This window comes from Mauremys mutica, chromosome 9, assembly GCF_020497125.1.
Source record: "Mauremys mutica isolate MM-2020 ecotype Southern chromosome 9, ASM2049712v1, whole genome shotgun sequence".
NCBI classification, from domain to species: domain Eukaryota; kingdom Metazoa; phylum Chordata; order Testudines; family Geoemydidae; genus Mauremys; species Mauremys mutica.
In genome coordinates, this window is record NC_059080.1 from 19,519,844 (window position 1) to 19,542,545 (window position 22,702).

Genomic DNA, 22,702 nt, shown 5'->3' on the forward strand with positions numbered 1-22,702 from the left:
CCATGTTGGAAACATTTATGTGTGTTGTAAGAACCTGATCCAAAGACTGCCATTGATTTCAATGGGTTTTGGATCAGACACTAAATTTTAGTTATTCACCTTACAGAATTTCGGTATCTGCAGTTTAGTTTATCTCAAAAGCCTGGAAGTTGAGTTGAGTGTCTAAGTTCAAACTTTAAGTTCAAAATTAGGAGAGTTGGGAGGTGAGATAAGACCATTAAAAACACTTGGTATTTTTCTAACAAGTTTGCTTGAGTCAAGGAACAATGGGTTCTAATTAAGGATTGAGTTTTAGTGAGGTTATTGGAAGTTGTCTGTGATGTAATCTTATTGTTTGTATAGAGTGAAAGAGACAGTTTGAAAAGAAACCACTAACATTGATTCCATTTTGCTATGGAAGTGATGTGTGTACAAACCAGTTACAATGTAGGTGTCTCAATACTCAGAACAAAACTATGATGTGGCATTTTCCTTTGCCCCTTTAGAAATTATAGGACCTAGTTGGTAAACTCTGCAGTCTACTACATTATTGCCTGATAAGGTCAATAACTCATCATTATTGCATATCCGAAAATAGTAAAGGGGTCCACAATACAGAAGAACATATTGTTTTGCATTTCTGTTAAGGAATAAACAGTTAATCATTCTAGAACAGGGGTCGGCAACCTTTCAGAAGTGGTGTGCCGAGTTTTCATGTATTCACTCTAATCTAAGGTTTTGCGTGCCAGTAATATATTTTAATGTTTTTAGAAGGTCTCTTTTTATGAGTCTATAGTATATAACTAAACTGTTGTTGTATGTAAAGTAAATAAGGTTTTTAAAATGTTTAAGAAGCTTCATTTAAAATTAAATTAAAATTCAGAGCCCCCTGGACCGGTGGTCAGGACCCGGGCAGCATGAGTGCCCCTGAAAATCGGCTTGCGTGCCACCTTCGGCACACATGCCATAGGTTGCCTACTCCTGTTCTAGAATATTGATATAATAGTGATGCTATTCTTGTAAATAATGTTAGTCTATAGGGTGAAAAGAGAGAAATACACCATTTTGTTGAGTAGTAGAGTATTTTATACTGTTTATTTTATTTTATTTTATTACTGTTTATCAATGAGATTTTTTTCAATTTCTTAGATCTGCTAAGAAAGCTGAGGCAGAAGAAAATCAGCGCAGTTACAAGCAGAAAAAGAAAAGACGACGCATAAAGGTTCAGGAGGATTCTTCTAGCGAAAACAATAACAAGGTACTATATAGCAATGCCTTATATTCTGACCAAATTGTTGAAACAATGATGATGACTAAGATTTTGTCATGGATATTTTTAGGGAAAGTCATGGACAGGTCATGGGCAGTAAAGTAAAATTCACAGAAGCCCATGACCTGTCTGTGACTTTTCCTGAAAATATCCATGACAAAATGGGGAGCTCAACTTGTGGGGGAGGGTCCCTACACTGCCCACAGTGGCTAGGCAGCTGTGGGGTACCCCTCGGAGCTCCAGGGCCCCCACTACCACCCATGGTGGCCAAGAGCTCCAAGTGCCGGGTTATCCCACAGCTCTCAGCCACCACGAGCTGAAGTCATGGGTGTCGCTGGAAGTCATCGATTCCGTGACTTCCCCAACCTCCGTGGAAAAAATCATAATCTTAATGTCAAGTATCAGAGGGGTAGCCGTGTTAGTCTGGTTCTGTAGAAGCAGCAAAGAATCCTGTGGCACCTTATAGACTAACAGACGTTTTGCAGCATGAGCTTTCGTGGGTGAATACCCACTTCTTCGGATGCAAGCATCCGAAGAAGTGGGTATTCAAGCATCCGAAGAAGTGGGTATTCACCCACGAAAGCTCATGCTGCAAAACATCTGTTAGTCTATAAGGTGCCACATAATCTTAATGATAACTAGATCTTGCTTTCACAAAGTGCAATTAGGGAGTCTTCATTTTCTGTGTGTCTTCTAACATTTAAAAATTTTAACTCAAATATTCTCTTTATTAAAATTACAAGTTTTACATTGAACTGTTAGTAGGTGATTGAGTCTGCCAAACAAGATTAAACTTCAATTGCAGATGACTGTATACCTAAGCTTCTGAGGTCTTTCAAGAGTCTTTATTTTTGGCACTTGTTCTGCCTTATGAGACTTCAATCCAAACCTAAATTACAGTATATCACAGTGAAAAAAGTTTGGTCTAAATGATCTTATTCGCTGATGGCATTCTTTATACACTACAAACTAATCCATAAAGCTCAGTACTCTGGCAGCCTTCAAACTCATACTTGATATTCTGTTCTTCTGTGACACTTCCAATATATTGCTAGTTGATAATAGGTACCTAAGAGAATTACTGATATTATTAATATTCATTCCTTTATTAATTCATTCTTTATTTAAAATATTTAAAACCTGTTAATTTTACATGCAGCTTGTTTTTGTAATCTTATTTTCCTGTCACTGTCACTCACATCCTCTGTCCCCCATCATTCTAATATTTCCATGGTTGCATCTTGTTTTAAACTAAATTGTAATCTGTTGGGATTAGAGGTGGTCTCTTAATGTGTTCGTACAGCCCCAGTGCATTGGGACACCATTCCTGATTTGGGCGACCTTCTGGGTGCTATTCTATTGTAAACTTCAATTCTTGACTCTTTTTCCTGTTTACATGGGGTCGGAGGTGCCCGCCATTCTTCGCCACGCCTTCTGGTCCGTGGCAATTGTTTGTAGGTCTTTGACTTCCAGTCCCTTTCTCTTCAAACTTCTCTTGACAGAGTCTTTCCATTGAATCCTTGATCTACTATGTTCTTCTGTGCTCTCTTCTTCCTCCCACGCTTTCTTTGATGGTCATTCTTTTCCCATTTCCATTCTTATCACATCTCCAGCCAACCTCAAATAGGATGTTATTCTAATACTAACAATACATAATATAAATCTCTACACACTTGATTTTTTGTTTTATTTATACCCTTTAGTCAGAGACCCTGTGCTGGAATAGTAGGGATATGGATTATTAAGAGATCAATTTAAGGAGCAGTGGCAGACTTCTGTGGGCAACAGCTGTCTATAGTATGCCTGATTCTAGCCAGTGGTTTTGATCTTTTAAATGTTGAACAAGAAACATATTTTGCATTTAGACAAAATTTGAAAACACACATTAAGTAACAGTTGAACACCTTTCATTATATCTCACAATATGGTGCAATTATAGTGTCCAACTCTGAACAGTGTAGGGAAAAAATGTAAATCAGGTGATTTAAAATGTCTTACTTTTTTTGGACTATCCTCTTTATTTATGAACGCACCGATAATGTATTTCTGTATATGACTACCTATAGAATAATATGTACATTTTGTTTAATCAATGGACGTTTTCTGAAAGATACAGGCATGCAGTAATAGTAAATATTCAAGATTAAAATGGGAAACCACCAAGTATGTTTGTCTTGCGTATGCAGAAAGATCCTCAGTTTATTCAAGTGGAAAGAAATATAAAAAAAAAAAAATTTCTTCCAGGTGCAATAGTGTAAAATAAAATATATACTAAGCAGATTGTTGAATTTAGTATCTTTATTTAATTCATAGAAACAGAGAATTCATTAGCACACAAGTTATAATTGCTGGCTATTTTAGAAAGTCCCTCGGCCTGCACCGCTTCCAGCAGCTCCCATTGGCATGGAGCGGCGAACCGCGGCCAGTGGGAGCCGCGATCGGCCGAAACTGCAGACGCGGCAGGTAAACAAACCGGCCTGGCCCGCCAGGGGCTTTCCCTGCGCATGCAGCGGAACAAGTTTGGGAACCACTGATCTAAAGGATAGATACAAGCTGTTAAACCATCAAAATCAGTTGCAATAGAGTCCTGGCTGTTTTTAGTAAAGTTGTTCTCCATAATTGTTGTATCAAGCAAATATTTTGTTTGGTCGCAAACTTAAAAAATACATTTATTATTGAAGTTTGTCCCTTAATTTAAGAGGGTATAACACAGCAACTCTGTATACATTTTTTTAAAATGCGGGAATTTACAGTAGTGCCCTTATGTAGTGTTGGTTAGACTAGTTAGTAGCTATTTCACAACTTTAAATAAACCCCTTACAACTTTCTTTCACTTTGGAAATAATGAAAGTTGTGTGAATTACTGTCTGAAGAGAACAGTTCAGCTGACATATTTTTTCTACTTCAGGATCCAGATATTTTTAGTTGATATCCATAATGGAGATTTAAAAAGCTCTTTCAACTGGATTATTATTTCAGGTCTCAGTTAAAACTTGTCTCAATATATTGTTTGTGAGGGGGGAAAATCCAATGTTTTTGTTACATTTCTTTTTTTCAGAATATTTCCCAAGGAGTCACATTTAGAGCTCAAAGAAACATCGTTTTTTTTTTTTGTTTTTGTTTTTTTACAGTAAACAGTCCCATTACAGTGAAGGAGTGAGAGAGTTCTTCCCAATTTTTAATTTCGCCTGCAGATCTCCAACCTGCTTATCTATAGAGATCACTTTTCAGTCAGAATAATCCCTTTTTTCTCTAACTGCTTAACAGCGTACTCAAATTTTAAACCTATAGATTGTACAGTGGAATAATTTTTTTTCTTTCATTGTCCTTAGACTTTCTAATGGTTGGTTTTTCTGTTTTAGAAGTAGCTCGTTAATCCTGTGAATGAAGGACATTTCAGATATAAGACTTTATTTTAAAATCAGGTGTTCCTGATGATAAACTATTTGATTTAGGACATATTTAATTTCTCTTTAGATTTTGATTTATATTTTTTCAAGCCATAAAACAGACCATTTGAACAGTAAAAACAAATACTTTAAGTAAAACAAGCCAAAACAGAACTTTGTTACATAACCATTTTTTCTTAAATAAGAAAACTGTTGAGCAGACTAGATAAAATTCCATTAATAGAAACTAAAACCAGCTACATTTCGGAGTTAGGTGAAGATACACAGCTATTACTTTTAAATAAAGTGGAATTTCTTAACCAAACTTGAAAGAGTCATTATCCACCTGACCAGTGGATTTTGCTGGTTATACCACATTGAATAGCAGTAATGGAGAGGAAAATATAAGCTTCCCTTTGTGTTATCACAACTGAAATTACTGGTGGTAGAAGTGGATTTAGGTTCAGCTATGGGTATGTCTAATTGAAAAGGAAAAGAGTGCTTTTTTCATTGTTAGCAACGTCATTTGAAAACACCCCTTACCATCTTTGTGTAGGCATAATTTAAAATGTAAGCTGTGTTTTTTAAATGTATTAAACTGTTAACACAAGGTGCTAAAGGTTCAAATTATGCTGGATAACTCAATTTGAAAACTCCCTTTTCTGTTTAGGTAAGAACTGTGTCACAAAGTTTGATCATTTGTTCAAAAGTCAGAATTATAATAGTCCTTGTGTCTCAGATTTTATACTAATGATTAATTGTTTTGAATTGCGATAGAGTAATTCTGAGGATGAAGATGACAATGATTCAAAATCTCCTGGAAAAGGCCGGAAAAAAATACGAAAGATTCTTAAAGATGATAAGCTTAGAACAGAAACACAAAATGCACTGAAGGAGGAGGAAGAGAGAAGAAAACGTATTGCAGAAAGAGAAAGAGAGAGAGAGAAATTAAGAGAGGTACATCTCATTTATTTATTTTTACTTTTGCATGAGATATTGTTTGAACGTTTAATTGCTGATGGTGTTTAAAGACATAAATTTAGCTAAGGATGAGGAATTTGAAGTGTTTAAAAGGTATAGATTTGTGTAACCATTTGTAATAGGATGACAAGTCCCTTAAGGATAGTAAGGATTAGTGGTCAGTCATCTTAAAGTGATGGTTCTCAACCTACTTACCATTGTGGGTCACATGTGCAGCTCTCTGTTCTTCTTTGAGTGATTGCTCCTATGCATTCCAGTTAGGTGTGCGCGCCGTGCGTGCACGGCTCTTCGGAAGATTTTTACCCTAGCAACTCCGGCGGGCTGGCTGGGCGCCCCCTGGAGTGGCGCCGCTATAGCGCTAGATATATACCCCAGCCGGCCCGTCTGCTCCTCAGTTCCTTCTTCCCGCCCTTGACGGCCGTTGGAACAGTGGAGTGCTCCTTTGACCTCCACATCCCTAGCTTTTCTCTGGTTCTCGTATTTAGTGTATATAGTTTAGTTAGTTAAGTTAGTTTATTAAGTAGATTAAGGGGAATTAGGGGGGTTTAACCCCTCTTTTCCCGAACCGGTGCGGGCTTATGCCCAAGGCACCGGGGTTTAAGCCCTGTGCGGCTTGCCAGCGGCACATGCCGATTGGGGACCCTCACGACTCCTGCCTGCGCTGCTTAGGAGAGGCCCATCGCGCAGATAAGTGCCCAATTTGCAAATCGTTCAAACCAAGAACGAAGAAAGAGCGGGACATTAGATTGAAGCAGCTCTTAATGGAGTCGGCGCTTGCCCCTGCGGTGCCGACACCATCAGCTCTGCAGTCGTCTTCGGCGCGGAGCGCCCCAGCGGTTCCCAACCGATCCGGTACCGAGACTCTTAAAAAGAAGCAGCCGGCACCGATGCCTCGGCACCGTTTCCTCTCGCCATCGGGGAAACGCAAGCCGCAGCAGAAGTCTACCAAGACACCTGCGTTGGGACCGCTCGTCCAGCCGCCAGCGCCGGCTCCCTCGGCACCGGCTACGACAGCGCATAGACCATGCGCGGTACCGTTGACTCCGGCTCCGATGGGGGCATTGAGTCCGGTACCTCCGTGCTCCCCGGTGCAAACCGTGGTCGAGCTGCCTCTCCCGTCGACGCCCGAGACTTTCTCGATGGCGAGAGAGCTCATAGAGCTCACAGAGGCACCGAGCCTCCGGCACCGCCGGTGCGGGCTGTGCAGTCAGTGGGCAAACCGGCCATCATGAGGCTGCCTTCCCCTGCCAGACGGGATTGAAGGCGTTCCAGGTCATGTTCCCGATCCCGATCCTGGAGACGGTCGCCTTCACGCCGATCTAGATTCCGGCACCGGTCACCATCCTGGTACCGTTCTCCTTCTCGGCGCCGGTCGCAGTCCCGGTACCGCTCCACATCGCGGTACTGGTCGCACTCCCGGAGACGATCCCGGTCCCGATCTCCCGACCGTCGGTACCTAAGAAGGTCCGGATCCTGGTACCGATCATCACGAAGCCGCTCCTGCCGACGTCGGTCGAGATCGCGGTCGACCTCCCGGTACCCGCACGGTCGATGGTCCCGCTCTCGCTCTCGGCACCGCGACGACCGGCACCGATCCCCGGCACCGTCCAGGGACAGACCGGCAGCATCGACGGCGCAGTCCCTGAGCACCTCTGCCCCCCCGTGGCCTTCCCGCCAACCTTCGGTCGCCTCTCTAGCGGGCAGCGGTGGTGATCTCCGGGCCGATCCCCAAGGGCAGGACCACGGTCCGCAGCAGTGAGGCTTCTGGACCCCCTGGGCCTATCACGAGGCTCAAGGGGTCCCCTCCCTTCAGCGACCCAGGACCTCCAACCACAGGGTGCCGGACGCCACGGTCAGCAGGCCCCCTCCATCACCGCCGGTTGAGGCTCCACCGCCACCTGTAGCGGCAGAGCATCCCGTAGAAGCAGAGGCTTCGCACCCCATGGACGAACCACCTCTACAAGCCATGGGCCCGGGCCTATCCTCGTCTTCCTCGCCGGATGAGGCGGTGGCGGGGGCATCAACATCTGACCCCCCACCGATTGACTTGTGGGCCCACCAGGACCTGCTTCAACGGGTGGCACAGGCCATTGACCTCCCGGTCGAAGAGGTCGCTGAAGACGAGGATCCGGTGACCAGGGTGCTTGGAGCTGAGGCCCCGCTGCGGGTGGCCCTGCCCTTTATTCGGACCATCCAAAAGAATGCCACTGCGATCTGGCAGTCGCCGGCGTCCATCCCTCCCACCGCTCGAGGGGTGGAACGGAAATACTCGGTTCCCCCCAGCGGGTTCGAGTATCTTTACACGCACCCAACTCCGGACTCCCTCGTGGTACAGTCCGTGAATGACCGGGAGAGACATGGGCAACCCGCTCCGGCGCCAAAGTCCAAGGACGCGCGGAGGATGGACCTGTTGGGCCGGAAGGTCTATTCGGCTGGTGGCCTCCAGCTACGGATTGCCAATCATCTGGCTCTCCTTGGTCACTACACCTATGACGCCTTCGTGTCCCTTTCTAAATTTACGGAGCTGATATCAGCAGCCTCCAGACCGGAATTCTCAGCCCTTCTTGAGGAGGGCAAGAAAGCCTCCCGGTCCTCCCTCCAGGCCTCACTGGACTCCGCAGATTCCGGAGCCAGAACTTTGGCATCGGGAGTGACCATGAGAAGAATCTCCTGGCTGCAGTCTTCCACCTTGCCGTCCGAGGTCCAGCACACTCTACAGGACCTGCCCTTCGATACCAAGGGCCTCTTCTCAGAGAAAACAGACTCCAGAATTCAGACTCTTAAAGATGGCCGAGTCGCCATCCGCACCCTGGGCATGCACACGCCAGCTACCCAGTGGAGGTTCTTCCGGCAGCAGTTGTACCGCCGGTTTAATCAGGCCAGGCCACGGCCTGACAATCTGCGCAGAGGCAGGGTGAACCGCCGGAGACCGTCGGGCAACCGGGGAAATCAGTCCCAAGCGCCCTCCAAAGCCCCTCAGGGGCCTAAGTCTGCCTTTTGATGGGACGCCCGAGGACGGCCCATCAGTCTCTTCACCGGATCCTTCCCCGTTATTTTTCAACCGTCTTTCCCACTTTCTCCCGGCGTGGTCCCAGATAACAACGGACAACTGGGTACTGCGCACGGTAGAGTCTGGTCACCGCCTTCAGTTTGTTTCGCCCCCTCCCTCCCACCCACTCTCCCCGTCCCTCTTCAGGGACCCCTCTCATGAGCAATTCCTCTCGCAAGAGGTCGAGACTCTGCTGAGTTTGGGTGCCATAGAGGAGGTGCCGAGCGACATGCGAGGCCGGGGATTCTATTCCCGATATTTCCTAATCCCCAAAGCGAAAGGAGGTCTACGACCTATACTAGACCTCCGAGAGCTCAACAGATACCTGCTCAAGCTCAAGTTTCGCATGGTAACCCTGGGGACCATCATTCCCTCCCTGGATCCGGGAGACTGGTTTGCCGCCCTCGACATGAAGGACGCGTATTTCCATATCGCAATTTACCCTCCTCATCGACGCTACCTGCATTTCGTCGTCAACAGCATGCACTACCAGTTTGCGGTGCTACCCTTTGGCCTCTCCACCGCGCCGAGAGTCTTCACCAAGTGCATGGCAGTGGTTGCCGCAGCCCTCCGCCGTCGTCGTATACATGTCTACCCGTATCTCGACGACTGGCTGGTCCGCGGATCATCCCGCCAACTGGTAGCAAGTCAGATGGCCACGATCCTAGCCCTGTTTCAGCGCCTAAGACTTATGATAAATGCCGAGAAGTCCACGTTAGCTCCATCACAGAGAGTGGAGTTCATCGGAGCGGTCCTGGATTCCAATTTGGCCAGGGCCTGCCTCCCTCGACCTCGGCATCAGACTATGGTTTCCTTAGTCCGGGACCTACAATCCTTTCCCACAACAACGGTGCGATCCTGCCTCCGCCTCCTGGGCCACATGGCGTCGTGCACGTTCGTGACTACATATGCGAGGCTGCGCCTTTGCCCGTTTCAAACTTGGCTTGCGTCGGTGAACCGGCCGCACCGCGACCCCATAGACATGGTAGTCACAGTCACGAAACTGACCCTCACTTCACTCAACTGGTGGCTGGACCCAGAGGTCGTGTGTGCCGGAGTCCCATTCCGCCCTCCTCGCCTGTCCGTCACCCTGACCACGGATGCCTCGGAGTTGGGGTGGGGAGCACACCTCGGCGACCTACACACCAGGGGGTCTGGTCGCCCCGAGAGCTCTCCCTACATATCAATGTCAGGGAGCTGCGGGCGATCCGCCTCGCGTGTCAAGCTTTCCACGCCCATCTCCAAGGGTGCTGTGTGGCGGTGTTTACGGACAACACGATGGCGATGTTTTATGTCCACAAGCAGGGCGGGGCCCGCTCCTCCCTGCTTTGCACAGAAGCGATGCTCCTGTGGGACTTCTGCATAACCCACTCGATTCACCTGGTAGCGTCCTTTCTTCCAGGAGTGCAGAACACGCTGGCCGACGTCGTTCCTCTCCCACAAGTGGTTTTTTCGTCCAGATGTGGTGCACACAATTTTCCGACGGTGGGGGTTTCCCCAGATAGACCTGTTTGCCTCCAAAGAGAACAGGAAGTGCCACCAGTTCTGTTCTTACCAGGGTCGCTCCCGAGGCTCCCTGTCGGACGCATTCCTCTGCTCCTGGACGGATCACCTCCTATATGCCTTCCCTCCGTTCCCACTCGTACATCGGGTGCTACTCAAGCTTCGGAGGGACAGGGTCCGCCTCATACTCGTCGCTCCGGCCTGGCCGAGACAGCACTGGTACACTCTGCTGCTCGAGCTCTCCGTACGGGATCCCATTCCCCTCCCATTGTGGCCGGACCTGATAACGCAGGACTTCGGCAGGCTCCGCCACCCGGACCTACAGTCCCTCCATCTTACAGCTTGGTACCTGTGTGGTTGACCCACGCGGAGCGTGACTGTTCGGCGGCAGTGCAGCAAGTCCTGATGGAAAGCAGGAAGCCTTCCACTGGCTCAACCTACCTCGCGAAATGGAAGCGTTTCGCACTCTGGTGCGATCAGAGAGGCCTTAATCCGTTCGTTGTCCCTATTCCAACGATCCTGGACTACCTCTGGTCCCTTAAGGAGCAAGGTCTCATGGTCTCGTCTTTGAAAGTACACCTAGTGGCCATTTCCGCCTTTCGGCCGCCCGTAGGTCACCGGTCCATCTTTTCCGATCCGATGGTTTCCCGCTTCCTTAAGGGCCTAGATCGCTTGTTCCCACCAGTACGACGCCCGGCCCCGTCCTGGGATCTGAACCTAGTTCTAGCCAGGCTCATGGGAGCCCCCTTCGAGGCCTTGGCCACGTGTTCCCTGCTTTATCTATCATGGAAAACGGCTTTTCTCGTCGCTATAACTTCAGCGCGACGAGTTTCCGAGCTTCGTGCCCTAACGGCTGGTCCGCCGTATACCATCTTCCATGGAGACAAGGTGCAGCTTCGGCCACACCCGGCCTTCCTCCCTAAGGTTGTGTCGGCCTTCCATTTGAACCAGGACATTTTCCTCCCGGTCTTTTTCCCGAAGCCGCACGCCTCAAGTCGTGAACAACAGCTTCACACCCTGGACGTCCGCAGGGCCCTCGCATTTTACATAGAGTGGACGAAGCCCTTCCAGCGTTCGCCCCAGCTATTCGTAGCGGTTGCTGATCGCATGAAAGGCAAGCCGGTCTCCTCTCAGAGGATTTCCTCCTGGGTAACATCTTGTATCCGGACATGTTACGAGCTTGCTTGAGTGCCAGCTAGCCGCCTCACCGCTCACTCTACGAGAGCGCAAGCCTCGTCTGCCGCCTTCCTGGCCCATGTCCCTATCCAGGACATCTGTAGAGCGGCCACCTGGTCTTCCGTCCACACCTTCGCTTCCCACTACGCGTTGGTGCAACAATCTCGAGATGATGCAGCCTTCGGCTCAGCAGTCTTACACTCTGCCACGTCTCACTCCGACCCCACTGCCTAGATAAGGCTTGGGAATCACCTAACTGGAATGCATAGGAGCAATCACTCGAAGAAGAAAAGACGGTTACTCACCGTTGTAACTGTTGTTCTTCGAGATGTGTTGCTCCTATCCATTCCAGACCCGCCCTCCTTCCCCACTGTCGGAGTAGCCGGCAAGAAGGAACTGAGGAGCGGACGGGCCGGCTGGGGTATATATCTAGCGCTATAGCGGCGCCACTCCAGGGGGCACCCAGCCGGCCCGCCGGAGTTGCTAGGGTAAAAATCTTCCGAAGAGCCGTGCACGCGCGGCGCGCACACCTAATTGGAATGGATAGGAGCAACACATCTCGAAGAACAACAGTTACAACGGTGAGTAACCGTCTTTTATGTGGGCCACATCCACACAGTATATGTACTACCTGTATGGCCCTGAGGATGTTGCATGGGCCGCAGCTCTGATTGGGCCGCAAGTGGGCCACGGGTTGAGAACCACTGTTTTAAAGGGACACACCACAGAACAGGTGTTGACTGATCACCCTGAAAGGGACAGTCACACCATGAGTCACACATTCATACTTAAACTTGTAATTTGTTGCAGAATAAGGCTCTTCTATTTAAGGTTAATGATCAATAAACAAGGAATTATTGTTTCGTGTCTCAATTGTTTAAATTATTTTTTGTGGAGACAAATCTTGAACAGAGATGTTAGGGGATAAAAGGGGCATATTGCTTAAAATCTTTCTTTTTGAATTTAGCAAATAGAGCCTTGCTATTTCATTGAACTTCTGTGTTTAAAAGGGCCCGAATTATTCAAGTGCAAAGCATTCTTATAATACATTATGTTGTTTACTTCCAGGTGATAGAAATAGAAGATGCTTCACCTCTAAAGTGTCCGATCACAACTAAACTGGTTTTAGATGAAGATGAAGAAACCAAAGAACCTATAGTACAGGTTCACAGAAACATAGTTACTAAACTGAAACCACATCAAGTAGATGGTAGGAAAATATAAAGAGAATTATGTTAATCAAATTTTTTTTTCTTGTGCTGGCAGGGCCTACATGTTGAACTAGTGTCTTATGTACAGTTACTTGGGAAATGCTGCTAACTTTGGGTTTTTATTTTATTATGTTGGAAATATCTTAGTTTGATTGTTGATTTATATAAAAATATCTTTTCAGATAAGTTCTGTAGTAAATTTAAAATGTTTAATACTTTTTAAAGGAGCTCTTAAAAAAAATTCTCTCCAGGTGTTCAGTTCATGTGGGATTGCTGTTGTGAATCTGTGAAAAAAACAAAGAAATCTGCAGGTTCCGGATGCATTCTTGCCCATTGCATGGGTCTAGGAAAAACATTGCAGGTAAGTGGCAAAGGACTTTTGATGAGGCATGTCCTGTACTCTGGAACCCGCTCCCTCATCTGGTCTAACCAGATGCCAAGTTTAATAGCTTTCAGGACACAGTGTAAGACCCACCCCTTCTCCTGGGCAATGGCCTGATGAGGTTGTTTAAAAAAAGGAAGTGCGTGTTGGTAGAGATTGGTCCTCTTTTCCTCAGAGTTGGAGTTAATATGTATTTGCCGTTTATAAAATATGTTCATGCACCCTGAGCTCTATCAATGTGCATATTGTACTTGCCTAAAAATAACTAAATTAGATTAAAAGCGTATGATTTGTATAGAGTTAATACATACAGCTTCTTTGCATTCCAAAATAATATATAGCTACAGGAGGATGAACACACATCTGTTATGTTCGTTTGAAACCCATATTTCTGAATTTGTTTAACATTACTCTTATTTTTCAAGTAGGCTATGTTCTCTTAAAACGTTCCTTCTTCAGTGTGTGTGCTATTTAAACTGGTTCCTTTCCTCAGTGGCTCCTGGATTATCCCCTGGTCATGTCTGAGATACTTGTCTGTTCACTGTCAATTATTTCATTTGCGGTACTACTATAGCAGAGTTCTGTAGAGATTTAGTCCTTATTTTCTCAAGGGGTATTAAGTTGTATTAAAGTTAGGCAACTCAGATGCAGTATAGATTTTAATATATTAAAAAGAATAGTCTCATTTCCAGTGTGAGGAGACTGCTGTCTTTAGAAGTAGCATCCTTTTGGAAGATATGATGCTTCTAAGAGTATCAACATTTATGGATGTCGCACATGATTATTTTGTCAGTCTTAAATCATAGGAAGTGTTATGGTTTCACATAAATCTTGAATTTGACCTTTAAGTATTTCCTAAAACAATTCCGAATTCTGGATTAGGCATAATATAACTTTTAGGCAAACCTTTAGTACCTTATACTGGACATTGCAAAATATTGGAGTCTATTAATGTGACAAATGTGCTAGTTGGATCAACTGATAACTCTTTTCTTTCAATTGATAACTATCTGTCATTAGGAAATATTTTCACAGCAGAATGTTTCTTTTTTCTGTCACCTGTAACTACTCACATGATTAAGGAATTAATGTGTGTAACTTTCCTATAATTGGACAGAAGGCTAGTAACAAACATACATTGTGTCTTCATGGGCATTCTTTGCAATCTAATCACAGTTGATTACCACCCCCTTTTTACAATTATTTTTCAGTACTTCCTCTCTAACCTTTAGCTGCTTCTGTGTTCTTTTGTCCTCCAGTTATATGCATTGTAAGAAGCGGATTTAAGAGATTTTCTATAATACCTTGAAATAACAATGAGATGAAAGTCAAGTAAAATGAGTGGTCAAAGTCTCCAGGATGGCTTAAATTACCAATTTCTTTGGGCACTCTTTCCTTTCATATTTGAATATTTTTAGCATAAGATGTTAACAGCAACTCTCATCTTAATAAGAGCAGCTCTACTAGTTCTCCCCCTGGTGATGGCATGCTGCATAGTTCCAAGGGCTGCTAAAAGCAGTTTAGTGTCCGTTGAACATTGCATATTTGCAGCACAGTCCTGAAGTTTGGAATGAACTGTTACATGGTGTACAGAACTGATCACCATACTGAAAGAATTGTTAACTTGGAAAGCATGTAATGCAAGATTGGTGCCAAGTTTCAAGAAACTCCAGTCTTTCTTTATAAGTAATTTAAGGAGTGGGCTTAGTCTCACTGGTAAAGAAAGGAGGCTCAAACACAGGGCTGTCCCCAGGGAGGTGCGGGGCCTGGGACAATATCCCCCCACCCCCGCTCCAGGCCCTGCCCCCACTCCATCTCACCCTGCCTCTGCCTGCCCCTGCCCTGCCTCTTTTCAGCTTCCATCTCCCCTCCTCCCCCACCCCACTCCCCGTGATGCCAGGAGCTGGCAGAGCAGGGTGGGCTGGGTCCGCTGCTGCTGCTTCCTGCCAGTGAGTGTGGGCCCGACCCCCGCTGTCGGCACCAGGCCCCTCACTAATCCCCTGGGCCAGCCTAGCCTCCCGCACCATAACCCTACCTCCTCCTGGTCCGGCGTAGCATCCCATGCACAACACACACACAGAGCCATCCCCCAAAGCGTGGAGCCCAGGGTGGCTGCCCCGATTTGCTATACCCTAGGGATGGCTCTGCTCAAACATGACCTAATTTTTGTAATTTTTCAAGTTTCTATTATTAATGAAATTGTGAGACGATTTTTATGCTTGTGAAATGGATCAACTACTTGGAGATATCCAAAATTAGGAAGCGGTGAATAAATTAAGAACTTTGGCGGACATGTTTCACACACAGAGTAATAAATGTATGCCATATGTTAACCAGGGAAGGAAATTTGAGACATACAACGTTCCAGAGACAGTTAGACTTGATCTTGAAAATGAGAGGATTGAAGGAAATAGTTAAAAGCAGAAAAGTGAGTTGTTTAACTACTGCTCCCCAAAAAAGGGTGAGGCTGTTTGGGTAGGAAGATTGATGTTTGTAAACTTTATATATGTTGTTTGGAGAAAATGAAGACTGGATATGGATGTGTGTGTAATGATGGTGGTTCTGTGTGTGTCTGTGTGCAGCTTTTTTTCCCCCCCCTTAAGTATTCTCATACTAAGTAGTAGTTTGCTTGGTTCCCTTTACAGGTAGTGAGTTTTCTCCATACAGTTCTGTTGTGTGATAAACTGGAGTTCAGCACAGCTCTCGTGGTGTGTCCACTGAACACTGCTTTGAACTGGCTGAATGAGTTTGAAAAATGGCAAGAAGGTTTAGAAGATGATGAGAAACTCGAGGTATTTCATTTTTAAGAGTTCTCTTTTTTTTTTAAAGTCCCTTATATAGCTGAACAGTTTGAGTAACTATGATAAACTTACACCATTCGAAATACACACTAGAGACTGTGTTTTATGTATACAGAAAATTTACTTGTACTGATATAGTAAGTGTGATCTAGGTATGTAAAAGTTGTGTAATACTCTGCAAGGCTCCTGTTTTGTCTTGGCTAAAGGCAGAGTACAACATCCAGTATTCTCTTTCAAAAGGTCTCTGAACTAGCAACTGTAAAACGCCCTCAAGAAAGATCCTATATGCTGCAGCGATGGCAGGAAGATGGAGGAGTTATGATCATAGGCTATGAGATGTACCGTAATCTTGCACAAGGCAGGAATGTCAAAAGTAGAAAACTTAAGGAAATATTTAACAAGGCTCTGGTTGATCCAGGTAAGTGAATGTTGTTAATGTAAGGATTCAAAGTAGCAATTAAGGTGCCCATTTAAGGGGATGGGCTGAATTTAGAACTCTAGCAAGTGGAAAATGTTTTAGTATTTTTCTTTTTAAATATACTTTAAGGAAAATCATTTAATGATGTATTAATGAACCCACTAAGCTATTTTATTTACAGTTAACTTAGTTTCTGCATGGGTGATTTCTATAACACAGCTATCTTACAAAAATTTGCAGTTATGACTTAGAGTATTTTAAGTTAGGACTCTCTTGCGGATATGAATGAGATATACCCATATGAAAAAAGATACCAGGTACAAGAAATATGTTGATTACCTTTCATCATCTGTTAAATTATCCCTTTTGGTCAGCCTTGTTTTTTCTTCAAGTGATTGCACATGTCTGTTCCAGTGCAGGTGTGTGCATGCCCTGAGCACAGTCACCAGAAATTTTTTCTTCAGTAGTATCCACCAGGTCAGCTCTGGGGCCACGTGTCCATTTCGCCAGTATAAAGGGCCCTGCCGACCCCACGCCCCCTCAGTTCCTTCTTACCACCCATGACAGTTGCTGAAACTGTTCCTCTCACTCTTGCAAGTTCTCAGTGGACGTTGTCTTCTCTGTGTTTGTTTGTTAGTTGGTTGCCAGTGTTGATAGTTAGTTACATCTTGGTAGTTAGTTCAGTTAGTTCTCTCTGTTTAGCATCTGCTCTCAGTACCGAGGCATGCCTCAGTCACCAGGCTTCAAGCCTTGTGCTTGTTGAAACTAGGCTATGCCCCCAAGTGACTTGCACTCCATTTGTCTTAAGTGCTTGGGTGAAGCTCATATTGGGGACTTCTGCAAAATTTGCAGAGACTTTAAGCCCCATACCAAAAAGGACAGGGAGGCTAGACTGAAGTCCCTGCTAATGGAAGCAGAGCTGAGACCCTCCTTGGAACCGTGCCATTTGGACTTGGCACCGAGTATCTCAGCGTCAGTGAGGAGTGCTCCTCCCACTATCCAGGAGTCACAGCACCGTTTGTCATCCCCAGTGCCAGGGAAGAAACAGAAGAAGCTGCTGACTGAGAGAGGACGTTCTCCAACCGCAAGGATGGCCAGACATGGAGACCAGAGCGGAGTGTGACCTGTATCAAGTCACTTCTTGGCTCTGGCAGCTCAGTCAATGCTTTGATTCCTGCCCCTAAGTGGGCTCTGAGTCTGCTACCAGCCGAACTGTCAGCACTGGCATGTCAGCATGCTGCCGGACTATTGCGATGCCATCACACCTGAGACTTAAGCTTTGGCCAGAAACTTGCTCTTGCTGTTGGTACCAGAGTTACAGACAGTACAAGAGTTGGTGGCGTTGGTGCTGGCGGGTGGAAGGGAGCATGTGGTCACTGGTTACCATTTGACTGGGGCCTTCAGTGCCATCTAAAAGGAAACTGGCCATGTTGGCTCAGTCCTTGTCTTCCCCACCCCGGCACTGGTCACCGGCACCAGTGGGAACTACTCCTCCATGGTCGCCATGGAGAGACGACTCCTCCAACAGTTTTAAATGAATGGGTAACACAAGAGATTTGGGGGGGGGGAAAGGGCAAGGAGGATCTAGTTCAAAAACCTAAAACAGGGTGAAAAGATATTTAAAGACATACTGACGAAACGTATGTGCATCTCCAGTGGTTTGATTAATGTGCAACTCTACTAATTGGGACGCTCAGATCCCTGGATGCTTTTTTTTTTTTTTTTCCTGAGTAGGGAAATTAAAAATTAAGGAAAAATCAGAATCTGGGAGGGAAGAAGTCAACAATGAACTAGATATTTTGAGCGGGTTGGGAGTCTGGAAAGCTGCAGCTGCATGAAGTGGAGAGCCATGGCAAAACTGTTTACCTAATATGTAATCTCCCTGCTACAGACAGGATTGCCTTGGCTTCCCTGTTTCATGCAGTAGGGTGGCCACTGAAGTATAACAAGAGTGAAGAAAAGCTGTGAACTCTCTTCAGCTGAAGCTAAGGCAAAGATATGGATCTTACATTGAGTTTAGGGGCTAGTTAATAAAAGATGGTCTGTGGATGTCATGTTTTATCATTATTAAGAATAGTGGCATTGTCTTTGAGTGTAGCTGACCTGCACCACTCTTCTGATGAATAGACCCTAAATAGTTCTTGGCTTTCTGATGGCTCATTGTGTTCTGCCTTGTCTCCATCTCCATCATGTCCAAACTCATGTCCTTGTTCTGGGTTGGTCCTTCACCGCAGCATGGGAAAAATTAATGGATGACCAAATGACAATGACCACAAAGCAAGAAAAATTAATTTTAAATTCTGCGTCTTTGGCTTCATGAAGGTGCATTGGGCAAGATGCATTTCGTCACAAAGGAGTTGCCAGCTTATTCTTACTGATGAGGAAAGCATGGTCTTGTGACTAAAATACATGATTAGTAGCCCTGAGATCTGTCTCTATTTGATTTTGGGCTTCTTTGTGCCTCAGTTTTCTCTATTTGTAAAGCTCTTTGAGATTCTTTAATGGAAAATACAATATAAATGCACTGTGTAATTTAATATGTATACACTCTGAGTTATGGGTCTCTGATCCCAGCATTAGTTTCTAGGAGAATGATGAGCTATTCTACAATAGCCTAGATTAGACATGCATATTTGTCATGAAAAAGTACTAGGCTATGCACAAACCCTAGTTATTTGGCTTTGACTGTGATAATGAAGGAAACACATCGTATGTTACTTGTTAAAAAAGACTACTTATCGTGGATGAATGGGCAGGTAGAATTTTGCAAAGCTGTACTGGAAACAAACTATCTTTATGAGGGATTGATCAGGCGGGTGGCTTCCTAAAAGTTGTTTTCATATTTTTTCCTCTCTCTCGCTATCTTGGCATCCGAATTTGTAGTGGTAGTTGTAAATTTTAATCTTAAGAATTTTTGTGTAAGTTAAATATCAAGAAGTGATTGAGATGTCTTGGCATTAAACCCAATAAAAATGAAGTTGTTACTTTGCTTGAAATTATGAAATTAATGTAAAAAAAAAAGTTTGGGGGAACTTTGAGTTGGGCCTTTGATATAATTTGACATCAAATAAAATTTGCCTTTTATCAGTGGGCAGATCAAGTTTACCACTTGGGTAACTTTCATCAGGCTTTCAGCTCTATCTGTTGTCAAGTAGGATATTGCATACTGCTCTATTGTCTTCATATAGAATGTTGCTGTTGGACTTTGGTTCTCTTTATAACTTCTTATCAGTCACCAATAGATGGCAGTGTAACGTGACTTTTAAAAATGTGTGCTTATGAAATTTGACAGAGAAAACGTGCATTGCTAAGATACATTTTACAGTGTTGTTGTTGACGTGTTGATTCCAGGATATTAGAGAAACAAGGTGGGTGAGATAATACCTTTTATTGGACCAACTTCTGTTGGTGAAATAGACAAGCTTTTGAGCTACCCAGAACTCTTCCTCAGGTTCAGTAAAACATATTCCCTCACTCATCTTGTCTCTATAGTATATGTTTAGACATTTTTAATAGGAATGAACTGTAAAACTTTTTCCTTAAATCTGCCCACTAATACATTGTGCACTACGCTATGTATCTTAGAAAAATCAACTACTGTGAATGCATTTGCAAGCCAAGAGTATGGGCTTTAATGCCCTTAAATCTAGAGAGCTTTATTTAAAAATAGCATATGGTTGCCTGTTAATAGAGCAAAGTCAGACTCTTGTATAGCCAGCGTCCTAGTGGTTACAGAAAATAAAGTTAATTGCATTAGACGTCTTGATTTTCTTCTAGGCCCTGACTTTGTTATATGTGATGAAGGGCACATATTAAAAAATGAAGCTTCTGCTGTTTCTAAGGCTATGAATTCTATACGATCCAGGAGGAGGATAATTCTTACAGGAACACCACTGCAGAATAATCTTATAGAATGTAAGTAAATGCTTCTGTAGTCAGTGCAGAAAACATTTCCTTCCATACATTTCTGCCAGTATAGTAATATATTATTATAAATATATTTAGTTTTGAAGTAGGAGAAAATAATGTGTTCCTGTTGGTACCAGACCACACTTTACAGCTAATAGAACAATTGTCATTACTTTTTAGTTTACCTTCTGTATAAATGTATTAGAGATGTAAACTGTTTTACATGCTAAGTCACTCTTGGAAGTCTAGTTAATTTAGAATGAAATCCCCCAGTAATGCATGCCTCTACTAACTGCCATAATTTTGTTTTCAACTATTACAAAACCTACTATAAATATAATTTTGCTATATCATTGCTTCCCTGCATATTTAAGCCCACAGGCAGTATGACATTCCAGATAAGTCTTACATCAGTGCATCAGATCAACGTTTATGCCAGATTTTCAAAAATGTTTACTACCTTCTGAAAATCTAAGTACTTAGGTGCCTAAATATGGATGGTAGGTGTTTAAGGACTCATTTGGGAAAAATTTGGCCTTAAATTACCTTGCTTAACAGAAAAGTGTTTATGAAAGGTGTACACACACCCATTCTCTGCTTTTCTTAAAACAAATCTTTCCATAGGAACTATTTAATTTTAAAGAACTGGAGTTGATCTTTCTCTTCCAGATCATTGCATGGTTAATTTTATCAAGGAGAATTTGCTTGGATCAATTAAGGAATTCAGAAATCGGTTTATAAATCCAATCCAGAATGGTCAGTGTGCAGACTCCACCATGATAGATGTTCGAGTAATGAAGAAGCGTGCCCACATACTGTATGAGATGCTAGCGGGATGTGTTCAGGTATGGAAATACTTTACCACCACGTTAACTCAAGTAACTTAATATTATAGTAATCTACTTTACTTTGAATTAAAAAATATTATAGTCTGAGGCCTCTAAAGTTGCATCTACAATTGCTACATACATAGTCCAGTAATCTCATTATCATTTGGACTCAATGTGTAGTTTTTGTAACTAGTTTGAATTGTAAATAATTCAGAAATCCCATATAAACAGAAAATCTTGTAAAAGCTTTACTGTCTTTACAAACCCTGTCAGTGTATCTTAGGGAGGACACATACAACTTAGAGAATTGTTTTCCTGACTTACTGGACAAGTAATTTATATTATAGGGTAGGAGATCAGTACTTCAGTTTTGAAATATTCTGAATTTAAACTTAAAAACCATCCTGCCTTTTACTGTTTCCTAAAATGTATGGTAAGATGGTGGTCCGTGGAGAACTGTCTAACTGTTGAAGCTGGCTCCCCTGTTTCCATTTGAGAGGATCAAAACAGATGGAAGTGTTGGGCCGGGGAGATGAAGACCAATTAACTTTTTTTAAAAAGGATGATACACCTGTTGCCCGAAAGACAACTAAAAATACATAAATCCTTTCCCAATATTACTTTTTCATGTTTAGGCAGTTGCTAGCATTGCCACAGAGATGTTATAAATGATTGTGAAGGAGAGTGATGGTGAGCCACGTGGTCATAAATAGGGAAGGGGGCTGGTCCATCAGGCAGTGTCTCTATTTAAAAAAAAAAAAATGGTCCACACTGGAAATGTTTTTGGTATCTCCTGCACCAGTACATCTGAAAATGGAAATGTACACAGTAGCAAGAGGGGCCTTACCCAGCTGAAGCTAAATATTCAGTAGTACAGTACTGGAAAACAAAGCCATTCCCACTGAGCCGTCTTGCTCATATCAGAAAGAAGGAAGTCAGCAACTATGAAAATCTTAATACACAAATAATGTAATATTTAAGCATTATTAGATGTCCTAAACTAGTCCCTGGGTCCAACAAACTTCTCTTGGTTTTCCACAAAAGGAGTAGTCCTATGACAAACCTTGGGGAGTTTGTCAGCCCCCAAACTGTCAACACCTACCATTTTGAGGGTGAGGAGGCAGATGAAGAGAGGCAGAGACGGTAGGCAAGTGAATGAGGAAATGGATTAGAAATAGCATTGCCAAACAAGCATTCAAAAATCATGAATCACACCCACCCTCCAAAATCATGCGTGACTTTCCTGTGGAGTCACAGTCAGTGTCCATATACAAACGCTGTCATTTGGGGCTTGTTCACCCAGACCTGAAGAAGGGTAACTATGCTGAAGAGAAGCAGTCACTTGAAACAACTATTGAAAACTGCATTTGACACAGCAGAGACTTAAAATGTGTGCATAGAGGAGATATGTGTAGTGTGCAACCAGCTGCACTAGATTAAATGGTCCTGTGCAGATGGGCTGGTATAATTAGCTTTCATTGTGTATTATAGTTTTTTCTCTGTGGTTAGAAAACATCCTAGAGGTGGCTTTTGTGGTACATTTTGTCTTTTAAGGTGCCAAAGGTTATTAAACTCTGAGTAAGAATCCACTTGCTTTATACACACTTATCTGTTTCACTAACATCCTTTTGTAAAATTACAGAGGAAAGATTACACAGCATTAACAAAGTTCCTACCACCAAAATATGAATATGTTCTAGCAGTTAGAATGACATCTATTCAGTGTAAGCTGTATCAGTACTACTTGGATCACTTGACAGGTAGGTAACTAAAGTACACTTAGGTAATGTGATTAATCATCATT

General features: G+C 43.9%; 1 protein-coding gene across 5 annotated transcripts in view; it reads left to right on the forward strand.

Annotated features, from left to right (window-relative positions):
* ATRX (ATRX chromatin remodeler) overlaps nt 1-22,702 on the forward strand; it is a 139,844-nt gene that overhangs the window by 65,808 nt on the left and 51,334 nt on the right. For all 5 annotated transcript variants that reach the window (XM_045029586.1, XM_045029585.1, XM_045029588.1 and 2 more), the window contains 9 exons: nt 1,129-1,237; nt 5,416-5,595; nt 12,416-12,557; nt 12,810-12,919; nt 15,586-15,732; nt 15,982-16,159; nt 19,937-20,074; nt 20,738-20,913; nt 22,541-22,658. In XM_045029586.1, coding sequence (XP_044885521.1) covers nt 1,129-1,237; nt 5,416-5,595; nt 12,416-12,557; nt 12,810-12,919; nt 15,586-15,732; nt 15,982-16,159; nt 19,937-20,074; nt 20,738-20,913; nt 22,541-22,658 — 1,298 coding nt within the window. The remainder of the gene's footprint in view (nt 1-1,128; nt 1,238-5,415; nt 5,596-12,415; nt 12,558-12,809; nt 12,920-15,585; nt 15,733-15,981; nt 16,160-19,936; nt 20,075-20,737; nt 20,914-22,540; nt 22,659-22,702) is intronic.